The following is a 12,968-nucleotide window of genomic DNA, read 5'->3' as shown; positions in this document are numbered from 1 at the left end:
CGCCGCCGCCACCACCAGTCCCGAGCCGTCGCTCGGCTTGCAGCAGCTGTCTGCTCTGCGGCCCGAACCCGGAGGGGTCCCTCTGCACTCGCCCTGGACCTTTTGGCTCGACAGGTGAGGGGGCGCGGGGTCCCCAGTGTCCGGCCCCAGCCCGGCGCTGCCGCCGGGCTCCCGCCGGGCCTGCGACTGCAGCTTTGTCTTGGCGCCGCGCGGCCCTAGAGCGCCGTGCACTCGGCCGGCCCGGCTCACCCACCCGCGTGCCCGGGCGTCCCGGCCCCAGCCCGGCGCTGCGATGGCGCAGAGTCCGGCCCCGCGCGCGCGCGCGCGCGCTTTGGGTCCTCAGGAAAGCTGGGTCGGAAGCCCAGGTTTGGGCTGGGACGAACGGTGGTTTGGCGGCCTCGGTTTCCGGGCCAGGAGGGGAGAAGCGCAGCCCCAAAAGTTTCGGCAGCACTTTACGCCTTTATTTCCTCTGCAAGAAAAATGCCTATGGGCGGACGTCCTGGTTGAGTGGTGAGAACCCGCTTTGCCAACCCCACTGTTCCTAGGAAGGGAGATGGTCGACGAGTCAGGGATATTCGGCTCCTTGTTGTAAAGTGGGGAGAGTGATTGCTGTCTTGATTATTTCACGGGGCTTTAGGTGAGCTCAGGACACAACCTTAGCTGTGACAGCTCCTGGGAAAAGTCGACTAGCTTCCTAGGCAGTGTACGGTGATGGTTATAATACTGCACAGTGGGCATCTCCACCTTGTGCCTGACAAGCTGCTTTGGACAACTTTGTGAATTCTAACCCCCTGGCAGGTGTTTCTTTAGTGCTCGCGGTGCAGCCTTAGCCTACTAGGCGCTGGGGATTCAATAATGATCATGTAGATCCAGATGGCCTTCGTGGAGTTTCCTTCACCTTTTTCTTAAAGTAGGGACAGTTATAACTGTTGGGGGACTGCTCAGAGGCCATCTCTTCAAGGCCTTTCTGACTACTGCATCACCTTTAATTTTGTATTCTCCTGCCCTGCCTTCTTCCCCACCCCCTCAATAATGGTAATGCAGTGGCGTTCTATTATATATGACTTTTTTAGATTGATAATCTGTTTTTCCAATCCTTCAGTGCTTCTCACCATGTAAGGGCCAGAGAGCAAGGATTTTGTTTTTGACACTTGCTATGTCCACTCCTCGTAAGGAAGATGGGGCAATCTACTTCCGGAGTGATACTGCCTCGGAAACCCGGAGGGGTCACTTTGAGTTGGGTCCGACTCGACAACAACAACAACATGCCTCTCCAGTACCTGGAACCATGCCTGGCACATGGTACAAACACAGGAAATGTTTGAGGAATGTCTAGATAGTTGAATGAAAAGTCCCTTCTGAGTTTCTGTCACACAGTGGGTGTTTTATGATGCCATGCCCTCTCCCTCAGGGGTGTCCCAAGAATTTATGAAAATTTTAATGAAACTTTATCTACTAAGGAGCTCTGGTGGCATAGTTGGTAAGGCATTTTGGATGCCAACCAAAAGGTAGGAGGTTGAAACCCACCAGCTGCTCTGTGGGAAAAGGATGAGACAGTCTGGTTCCATAAAGTTTTACAGCCTTGGAAACCTATGGGTAGTTTTGCTCTGCCCTGAAGAGTTTCTGTGAGTAGAATTGACTGAATGACAGTGGCTTTTGTTTTGTTAATATGTGGTATGGTTAAGGGTTAGCAGTAAAGATATGTGACACTTTTCTGTGACATTTATTTGGTAGACACAAGGCTTTGCTTAAAATTCCTGCAAGATTTTTAGAAGTGCTCTTCATCTTTTTCAGTGAAGACAATCTCATTGTTATTGGAATCAATGCCTATCTATAAGAGTTGATCCTTGAAGCCATTGTCTTTTCTGGGCACCCAGAGAAATTGGGGGTGCATGAGATGAAATGAGTCTCTGAGTTTGCTGAACATTTTCACTTTCATTATGGGACGTTAAGAGAGCATTTTAGCGTCATTACAAGAGTGGTTTTGGCAAACTTTAGCAGAATGAAATCACAAGTGTCTATTTTCAAAGGTGTGCTGTAACAATACTGCTGTTACCTGATATGTGTTTTAAGTGCCTCAGACCTGGACCTGTGGTCTAAATTGTGGATTCTTTTAAGTGATAGAAACAGTATCAATAGTTTTTCTTCTTAAATAGATAAAAATATAGAAAGAACATGTACAGAAACACTTATAGAGGAAGAATACTTTTTGAGAATGGTTTATGATATAAATTCATAAACAACTCTTCAAGAAATCTAGTATATTTTAAGATAAGATAATTCATTGAAGACACAAATGATCTTTTTCCTCTTTATTTGTACATTTTTGTTCTGTAAAAGTCAGTAATCAAATGAAATGTTATTGCCACAATGTCTGACTCTTGTATTGATTTAGGAATTATAATTTGTTCCAGCGTTCAAACCTGTTGCTGTCAAGTCGATTCTGACTCGCTTAGCACATAAGAATTTCTTTTGCCTGATCAGTCCTTTGATAGCTTTTATTGAACTTTTTTCCCTGTTCCTGTGGGAATCCATTACATGTATGTAGGCTGCTGAAAAGTTATGAACACTGTTCTGGTTACCTAGTGCCGCTCTGACAAGAATATACCACAGATGGGATGGCTTGAACAAACAGGAGTTTATTCTCTCAGTTTGGAGGCTTTGAGTCCAAGTTCAAAGTGCCAGGCTCTAGGAGCTGTGTGGAAGCCCCTCGACCTTGGGTTTTAGCTCTGCCTCTTGCTCCCAGCCCACTGAAGCTGGAGGGTCTCTTCACTCAGGCAGCTACTGGTTGTTGCAGCTGACAAGCTCAAGGTCGACAAATAAAATGGCACAGTCCTGATATTACCAAACCACATGGCAGGCCGTTCATTCAAGTCCATTGTAAGTCCCAAGGTCAGCAGAGCATGGCAGGTTGCTGAATGACATGGCTATGTGCAGGGTTCAAGCGTGCCATAAGCTATAGACCATTCCCAAAGCTGTTTCTTATATATGGGAAGCAGACCACATACCCAAGGCAACTACTCAGCTGCTCCAATAGATTTCCACCGTGGAGTTAATTACCAATCTCACCATCGGGAATAACTATATTCAGCTGCCCAGCCACTCAACCAGGTCCAGCCAAGTTAACACACAAACATAACTGCTACAAACACATTCTGCTGTAATTTTTTTCCCCAGAGAAACAACATTCTAGAGAGTGATAAGGTTCTCAGGAGAGCCCTCCAAGGTGCCCTTTACTCCGGCATAGCTAGTGTCTGCCACCACCAAAAAACCAAACTCACTGCCATCGAGTCAGATCCGACTCATAGTGACCCGTCCTTGGGTTTCTGAGGCAGTATCACTGTGACCCCTCTTTGGGTTTCTGAGGAAGTAGATTGCCCAATCTTCCTTCCGAGGAGTGACTGGTGGGTTTGAACTGCCAGCCTTCTGGTTAGCAGTCAAGTGCCTTAGGCACTACACCATCAGAGGTCCTGTGTCTGCCACCAGTGGTATCAATTTTGAGTTCCACAACATCCAAAGGCTTCTAGCTACTTAAATCTTGAATGCCTCTAGCATCTACTTCCTGACCTATGCTACCTGCCAGCCTCATGTCTGATGATAGGCAAGTGACCCATCATCCCCAAGGATCATTTTCATTGTTTGTAAACTGGAAATAACTTTAGGATGTATCTCACAGACTGGTGGCAAATACGTGTGCAGAGTAGTCAGAATTGCCTGGATGGCCACTAACAATAACAGCAGCAACATATATCTCCTAGGATTGTTCTGAAGATTAAATGAGAACAATGTAAAACACCTAACATGGTGCCTGGCAAAGAGTAAGTGTTTAATAAATGTTAACAATTACCATTGCTATTACAGTGCTTCCAAAATATGTACACTCCCTGTACACACACACACACACACACCCTCAGCAGTCCTTGAATTCAGTATTCAGAAGTTAGCAACCTAAATTTGTTCACCTGATGAATTGCAGAACTCCTCAATAAAGTTATTTGCATTTTCATTAATAAACTCCAGTAAATCTTTGGTTGTTCAAAAGAAAATAATTTAGAGTATATGGCTACTAACTTAAGCATTGAATGCATATTTTTGGATTGAGGGTATAAGAGGAAGATCTTTCTTCCTGTTTTCCGGGTACTTAAAACCCTGACTTGCCTTAATTCTTAAAGGTCACTCTTGGTTGTGTCTCTGACTGCTTCGTTTTCATGTGTGGTGGTCCCCTTTGCTCAGAGTTTTACCCATAGGCTCAGTCCTCAAGCCTCTTTCCTCCTCTTTGTACACCAGTGAGCTCATTTAGTCTCAAGGTTTTGTATACCATCTGTGTATTCTGGTGATTCCCAAAACTTTAGACTTATATATATCCAGCCCCTCCTGTCTATTTCCATTTGGATGTCTGATACACATGCAGACTCAACATGTGATGAGTCACCTCCTCATCTCTCTGCCCAATCTTGCCTCCTTCAGTCTGCCCCATCTCAGATAACCCACCAAACCAGTTGCCATCAAGTTGATTGCGACTCATGGTGACAACCATGTGTATCAGAATAGAACTATGCTCCGCAGGGTTGTTGATGGCCATGATCTTTCAGAAGTAGATTGCCAGACCTTTCTTCTGAGGCACCTGTGGGTAGATTAGAACCACCAAATTTTGGTCAGAGCTGAGTACTTAACCATTGTGCCACTCAAGGACTCTCACCTTGTGAGAGTCAGTTAATAACAACTCCATTCTTCTAGTTGCTGAGACCAAAATCTTGGCATCATCTGTGACTCTCCTCTTTTTTCTCCTCCCTGCCTCCTCTTCTACTTCTCTCTCCTCCTCCGTGCTCTCCTTTTCTCCTTCTCCCATCAATTTTCAACCACTTCTATTGGTTCTGCCATCAAAATGTGTACAGAATCCAATTAATTCAAACCACCTGGTGGCATAATGCCTAAGGCATTTGACCACTAACCAGAAGGTTAGTAGTTCAAACCCAGCAGCCACTCCGTGGAAGAAAGACTGGGCACTCTACTTCTGTAAATATTTACTGTCTCAGAAACCCAAAGGGGGTTGCTATGAGTCAGAATCGACTCGATGGCAGTGAGTTTGGGTTTTTTGGTTTACCTTCATCCTAGACCATGGACCACACCATTTTTCTTGCCTGAATCACTGCAAGAGCTTCCTAACTGTTGTTCCTGCTTCTACTCCTGCCTCTGCAGTCCATTCCTATCACAGCAGCTAAAGTGATCCTTTTAATATAGCAATTGAATCATGTCATTTCTCTGTTCATAGCAGCCTGGTGGTCCACCTTGAAAAATCAGACATTGAGAACTCTATGGAGTGCATTTCTACTCTGACACATGTGAGGTCGCTATGAGTTATTGTTGACTTGATGACAGCTGGTTACCTGTTTAACACAGCAGTTAAAGCATGTCACTTCTCTGCTCCCTGTTTCACTCAGCTCAAAAGCCAGAGTTCTTTTTTTTTTTTTAGGATTTGGGTGAAGATTTACAGAGTAAATTCACTTTTCATACAGCAGTTCACATATACTTTGTCTCATGTCATTGACCAAAATTTACAATGCAGCAGCTCCCCTCCCACTTCCTCCCCATAGTTACCTCCTCCCAGTGTCCATCCCTTCATACTCTTCTGCACCCTGAGCTTTGTCCCTGTGCATAAGCAGCCCTTCCTTCTCCCATGATTGTTCTCTCCAGGGCGTGTGTTTACTTGAGGTAAATGTTTAACTCACATGCCTGTACTTTGTTTAAAAGCCAGAGTTCTTACAATAGCCTATAAGACTGCACCTCTTCTTGCCTCAGCTTAGTATACCTTTCTGCCTCTGTCTCCCGGTTTGCCTCTTTTCTCCCTACTCCCTTCCGGCTCACTGGCCCCTGGCTGTGTTTTTATCATCCCATATGTGGCCCCTTGCCCCTCAGGTTCTCTACTGCCCAGATGTTCATACTCCAATCATCTGCATAGCCTGGTCTTTCCTATATTCTTTTCCTTGCTTAAATGTTATCTTCACAGTGAAGCCTTTGCTTACCATCCATGTAAAATAGCACACACGTCCCAACACACTCTCCACGACCCTGACCCTGCTTTATTTTTCCCCATACTTTTATCACATTTGTCTAAATTCTCCAATTACAATGTAAGCTTCATGAGAGCAAGGCTTTGGACCCACCACCATTGCTTTGTTCTCATCTTGTAGAGCAGAACCCAGCATAAGCACATTAACTGTTTAGGGCATTGTTGAATTCTATCCAGAGTGACTCTACCTTCTCTTGTGGAGATTTATAGTCCTCTGATGATCATCTGCAAATTTCCATCTCTTGTCCTGACCTCTCACCTAAGTTCTGGACACACTGCCCAGAGCCCAGGAGACCCAGAGGCACTTTAAATGCAAATGTTGGTGCTTCATTAGCTTAGCTAGTGTCTCTTCATATGTACTTAGTGTGTTTTGGTTAGCAATACCACCATATTACCAGTTTTTCCAAATTGAAATTTCCATTTGATCCTTGATTCGTCTCTCTCAAGTACCCTATTCCATCTGGTTCTGTACTTTGTGCTATATAGATTTGCCCTTGGAAAACTTGCTCCACGTCTAAGACATACCTCCTCTCCATGTCTCTCTCTCTAGTTCATGCCTGGGTCATTCCTTGTCCCAGTTATGCTGTAACCTGCTTAGTTACCTAACCATTCCTAAGCTCTTCCTTCTTCATGCATCCCCCACCTGGGCTGGCATGGTTCACCTTCTGACATACACTTGATCTTCTCATTCCAAAACATCCCTGCCCCTCTTTTCTGACACAGGAATGGCTTTTTACTCTCTCACCACCTAGGGATATCTCTGCTGTGGGGTCATGGGATCCAAATAGGTGGGATTCTGGGGTCTCCATCTCTGCTTTTACCAGAGCAGCTCTGATTATTTTTTAAAATGAGCCAGTTTAATTTGAAGGAATGAAGAATTCCTTAGCTTTAAAGAGTGGAAAACCACTGACTTACAGATCATGGTCCAAATTTATATATTGTTATTTTCAGTATGTTCTTATTTTGGTTTCCACTCAGTTGCTAGGCTGAAGGTTAGTGGTTTGAACCCACCCAGCAGTACTATGGAAGAAAAGGTCTATGTGCATAGAAAAGGTCTGCTTCTGTTAAAATTGTTGTTATTATAGATGCCATGGAGTCTGTCCTGAGTCATAGTGACCCTGTGTACAGGGTCGTGAATGAAACACTGCCCGGTCCTGTGCCAGCCTCACAATCATTGCTATACCTGAGCCCATCATGGCAGCCACTGTGTCAATCCATCTCATTGAGGGCCTGCCCCTTTTTCGCTGACCCTCCACTTTACTGAGCACGATATCCTCCAGGGAATGGGTCCTTTCTGACAACGTGACCAAAGTAAATTAAGATTGCAGCCAAGAAAACCCTATGGAGCAGTTCTACTCTGTGCAAAAAGTTAATATGCTCAGCTGCTAACAAAGGTTGCAGGTTTGAGTCCACCCAGAGGTACCTCAGAAGAAAGGCCTGGTGATCTGCTTCAGGAAGATCAGCCATTGAAAGCACTGTGGAGTACAGTTCTGCCCTGACACCCATGGGATTGCCATGACTTGGAATTACATTGATGGGAACGCTTTCATTTTTTTTTAAGTTTTAATATGTCCTCCAGGAAACCCTGGTGGCATCATGGTTAAGTGCTTGGCTGCTAATTGTAAGGCTGGCAGTTTGAACCTATCAGCCACTCCACAGGAGAAAAGATCTGGCAATGTACTTCCTAAAGATTACAGCCTGGGATACCCTATAGGGTGTCGCTGTGAGCCAGAATTGACTCAGTGACATACAGCAACAGCAGCAGTCCCCCTCTATCTGCCTCCTTACCACGCACCACTCCCCACCTCCAAGATACTACTTAGTCTATCCCTTCTCTTAAGTAACATCAGGCTTCTGACCCATTTTCTGGACAAATCATGGACTTTTTAGGCTGAAGTTTGTCTCGTGAAGTACCTTCTGCTTGGGATGCTTGCTCTTCTCCCATTTGTCTACCTGAAAATTTGCTGTGCAGTCCTTCAAGAGCCTACTAAAATGCAGTGTTAGAATTTTTGTTAAGCAGTCCTGCCTCTGTCTGGATTAAGCCCACCCCTCTGTGTTTGGACAGCACTTTTTAGAGATCACTCTGCCTTTGTTAGAACTGATTCCCTCCTTGCCTCCCATGTGCCAGTGACTCTGTATCTACCTCATGTCTGTGACTCCAGAGCATGTACACTGCAGGTCCTGGACATGAAAGGCACTTAGTGAATGTTTGCAGACTTTTTTTTTTGTTGTTGTTATTTGGGTGAAGATTTACAGAGCAAATTCACTTTCCATACAGCAGTTCATATATACTTTGTTTCATGTCATTGACCACAGTTTACCACAATGTATCAGCTGCCCTCCCACTTCCTCCCCATAGTTACCTCTTCCCAGGGTCCATCCCTCCATACACTCTTGCCCCCTGAGCTGTCTCCCTGTGCATAGGCAGCCCTTCTTTCTCCCATGATTGTTCTCTCCAAGGCGTGTATCTACTTGAGGTAAATGTTTGACTCATATGCTTGTATTTTGTTTGGCTGGAAACCACAGGTGTGGGTTCAATTCTAGACCTGAAGGGCAGCTAGGGGCCATAGTCTCAATGGTTCCACCAGGCTTTGTTGGACCAGCAGACCTGGTCCCCACCTTTTTTTTTTTCCTCCAAATGATTTTGAATTTTGTTTCACATTGTTCTCCCTCTCTATCAAGGATCTCCTAGATAGATCCCCTTCCAAGTGGATGACAGTGGTAGCTGGGCACCATCTAGTTCTTCTGGTCTCATAGTCATATAGGCTGCAGATCAGATGGTGTACCAGTTGCTAGGACTAACCGTTTCCATGAATTTTGGTTTTCTTCATTCTTCTTTGCTCTGGACGAGGAGAGACCCATCATTGCATTTAGATGGCAGCTTGCTAGCTTTTAAGATCCCGATTGCTACTTGTCAGAGTAGGAGGTGGAACAATGTTTTATATAGTATGTTATGCCAATTGAGCTTGATGTCCCCTGTGACTATGGTCCCAAGCCCTGTTTGCAGACTTTTAATCACCAAGGTGAGGCCATCACATATATCTCTCACCAGCCTCACCCCATCAGGGTTTGGATCCACTGTGCCAGTGTTTCTCAGAGTGTCTCGCATCCACTTACAACAGAATCACCTGGCTTAGCAGATTGCCCAGGACCTACTGAATCAGACCTCTCACAGTGAGGGCTAGGAATCTGGATTTGTAATAGGTGCCATTAGTAAGACTAGTATGCATCAGAAGTTAAGAATTATTGCTCTGCTTACAGATCATATTCACTGAACATCATAATTGTCAGTCATTGATCGAGGTTCTAAGGAATGTGGTGTTGCAGAGGTTAAAGTGCTCAGCTGCTTACTGAAAGGTCATTGGTTCAAACCCACCAGTGCTCCATGGCAGAAAGATGAGGCAGTCTGCTTCTGTAAAGATTACAGCTTTGGAAACTCTGTGGGGCAGTTCTGCTCTGTCCTATAGGGTTGCGATGAGTTGGAATTGACTCCACGGCAGTGGGTTGGTTCTAGGTTTTGAGGATGTGAAGATGAATACAGCATGGGCCCTGACCTCCCAGAAATCATGTCTAACACTTTAATACCATCAGTGAAGAGTTCAAAGAGGTACTGAGTTCTATAGGGATCTGCCTGACAGGGTGCATTGCTTTCAAGTGAATTCTGGCAGTGTGGTCCATAGCAAAACATCTGATACGGGCAGAAGGGTCAGATTTGACAATAAAAGCAAAAAAAGCCACACCCTGTGGCCATCTAGTCAACTCTGATTTATGGTAGCTCCATGTGTGTCAGAGTAGAACTGTGCTCCGTAGGGTTTTCATGGTTGTGATCTTACAGAAGTAGATTGCCAGTCCTTTCTTTCATGTCACAGCTAGTTAGATTTTTTTTTATGAATATATGTCACATTTATTCATTTTTACCTCCCTCTGTGATAAATTTCAGCTGTCTCATCCATTTTTGTTGATTATTGCTAAAAATTTCTATTACCCTTTTCAAAGTTTTCATTATTCCCACAAAGGACGAATAATGTATGAAAGAGAGGTATGGCACACAGAAGCTCTTGATTTGCCCAATGGTAGATTTGAACCACCAGTCATTTGGTTAATAACCAAGTGCAAACCATTTGTACCACCCAGATTTCATAAAAAGGGTCCCAAAATCATCTTTGCTCATAGAGTGGCCCACTGGAGATCATATAAGGAAGTTGGGTAGAAGGGCTACAGTTGGCAAGGAGAGAGGGGCTGCCATCTTGACTGTTCTTTCTTTCTTTCTTTTTTTTTAAGCACACATACCCTCTGAACTCACACACTCCCCAGGTGGCCCAGGATTTTACTTTTTATAAGTTGCAGAGAACCTCTAGTAGATCTGGCAGGGATGGCCCTGACCTAAGGGGCTGACATTCCTTCCAGCTATAAGTCACAGGTTATAGATAGGCTTGAGAGTCTTAAACACCCTAAAGGTACTACTCTTCCCCTCTACTGCTCAAGCAACATATTTTCCTATTTTTTAATAGTATAGATGCAATTCATTTATTTCCAAACCTAAGATATTAGTGATATGGCATGATGGCAGTTAAAAACTTGGCCTTACTTAGTTGTAAACACTAATGCTGTTAATTGAAAAAAAAAAATTACTGTGATTTGGGTGAAAGTTTACAGAGCAAATTCATTTTTCATACAGCAGTTCATATACACTTTGTCTCATGACATTGACTGTAACTTCCCACAATGCATTTGTTCTCTTCGCACTTTCTCCCCATAGTTACCTCTTTCCTGTGTCCTTACCTCCCATGCACTTCTGCCCACCCCCCAGCTGTCACCCTGTGCATACACAGCCCTTATATTCTCCCATGATTGTTTTCTCCAAGGAGTGTGTCTACCTAATGTAAATGTTCAGCTCATATGCCTTTCTTTTGTTTTCCTGGAAGCCACAGGAGTGGGTTCAATTCCAGATCTGAATGGCAGTTTGGGGCCATAGTCTCAGGGGTTTCACCAGACTATATCAGACCAGCAAAGCTGGTCTCTCTTTATATATGATTTTGAGTTTTGTTCCACATTGTTTCCCCACTCTATCCAGGATCTCCTACATAGATTCCCCTCTGAGTAGTTGACAGTGGTAGCCAGGCACCATCTAGTTCTTCTGGCCTCTTAGTTGTATAGGCTGAAGATCACATGATGTACCAGTCCCTTGGACTAATTGTTTCCATGTGCCCTTGGTTTTCTTCATTCTTCTTTGCTCTGGACAAGGAGAGACCCATTGTTGCATCTAGCTGGCTGCTTGCAGGCTTTTAAGATCCCAGTCACTACTCACCAAAGCAGGATGTGGAATAATGTTTTTGTGTAGCACATTATGCCAGTTGAGCTTGACGTCCCTTGCAGCCATAGTCCTGAGCCCACAGGTCCAGCTGCTCGCTCCCTCTGTGTAGCTGGCCAAGAAGTGACTACAGTCTTGTCTCTTGTCAGCTCTACTGTATACCTGAAAATTCTTACATAACGTACAGATACACTTGTAGAAACATTGTCTGCCAACCCTGTACATGGACATGGGCACTGTTCCCCCTGCATGTTGTTGTTGTTGTTGTTTGCCGTCGAGTCGGCCCTGACTCATAGCGACCCCTCCTTGGGTTTCCGAGGCAGTATCACTACGGAAGTAGGATTGCCCAACCTTCCTTCCGAGGAGTGGCTGGTGGGTTTGAACCGCCAGCCTTCTGGTTAGCAGTCAAGTGCCTTAGGCACTATGCTACCAGAGCTCCCTCCCCCTGCATAGACAACACTGATATATGGGTGGATAGATGGGTAGACAGGCTGAACTATTAGGTATGTCCCCCTGCATAGACATATCTAATAGTTCAGCCTGTCTACCCATCTATCCACTCATATATCAGTGTTTGCCATCACTGACAATGCAGTACTGTATGTGCAAAAGGGCTCATCTTTGTTGTCTGTACCTCCCATGCACCTCTCTGTGTCTTCCTTTTCCTCAGTGCCAGCGTATTGATCTTTCACATTGGTTACATTGCCCTTCCCTTCACCCAAATCAGTACTTGTCTGTACCTATCTAGCAGTGTTCCCTCCCCTTCCCTCCCACCCCTGGTAACCAACAAAGAAAATTTCCTTCCATATATAAATCTTTCCTTGACTTTTTAGAGTAACGGACTAATATAATATTTGTCCTTCTGTGATTGACTTATTTCACTCAGCATAATGCCTTCCAAGTTCATCCACATTATGCAGTGTTTTGTGGATTCTACATAATTCTTTAGGGTTGCATGGTATTCCACTGTGTGTATGTACTGTAGTTTTGTTATCCATTCTTCTGTTCATGGCACCTAGGTTGTTTCAGTCATTTTGCTATTGTAAATAGTGCTGCAATGAACATGAGTGTGCATATATCTGTTCTTGTCCTGGTTCTCACTTCTTTAGGATACATACCTAGTAATGGAATGGCTGCATCAAATGGTATTTCTAGTCTTAACATTTTAAGGAATAGCCGTACTGCTCTCCATAGTGGTTGTATCATTTTACAGTCCCACCAGCAGTGTATGAGAGTCCCATTCTCTGTGCATCCTTGCCAGCATTTGTTATTTTCTGTCTTAATGTACTATGCTACTAGTGCTGGGGCAAGATAGTATCTCATTGTTGTATTGATTTGCATCTCTCTAATAGCTAATGATCGTGAACATTTCATCATGTGTTTTTTGGCTGCCTGAATATCCTCTTTGGTGAAGTGTCTATTCATGTCTTCTGGCCATTTTTTAATTGGATTATTTGTGTTTTTGTTGTTGAGATGTTGGAGTTTTGTGTAAGTTTTAGAGATAAGTCCCTTGTCAGATATGTCGTTGCCAGCTATTTTTGCCCAGTCTGTAGGTTCTCTTTTCACTCTGTTAAAAAAAAAAAAAAA

General features: G+C 44.4%; 1 protein-coding gene across 1 annotated transcript in view; it reads left to right on the top strand.

Annotated features, from left to right (window-relative positions):
* EIF4E3 (eukaryotic translation initiation factor 4E family member 3) overlaps positions 1-12,968 on the top strand; it is a 79,423-nt gene that overhangs the window by 3,665 nt on the left and 62,790 nt on the right. Inside the window, exon 2 of the mRNA XM_042781679.1 lies at positions 19-114. Within this exon, the coding sequence (XP_042637613.1) occupies positions 19-114 (96 nt within the window). The remainder of the gene's footprint in view (positions 1-18; positions 115-12,968) is intronic.

This window comes from Orycteropus afer, unplaced genomic scaffold (genome assembly GCF_000298275.1).
Source record: "Orycteropus afer afer isolate SDZICR_OR568_19922 unplaced genomic scaffold, OryAfe1.0 scaffold00149, whole genome shotgun sequence".
NCBI lineage: Eukaryota > Metazoa > Chordata > Mammalia > Tubulidentata > Orycteropodidae > Orycteropus > Orycteropus afer.
Note: the sequence above shows the minus strand (reverse complement) of the source record. Positions and strands in the feature narration are given on the sequence as shown.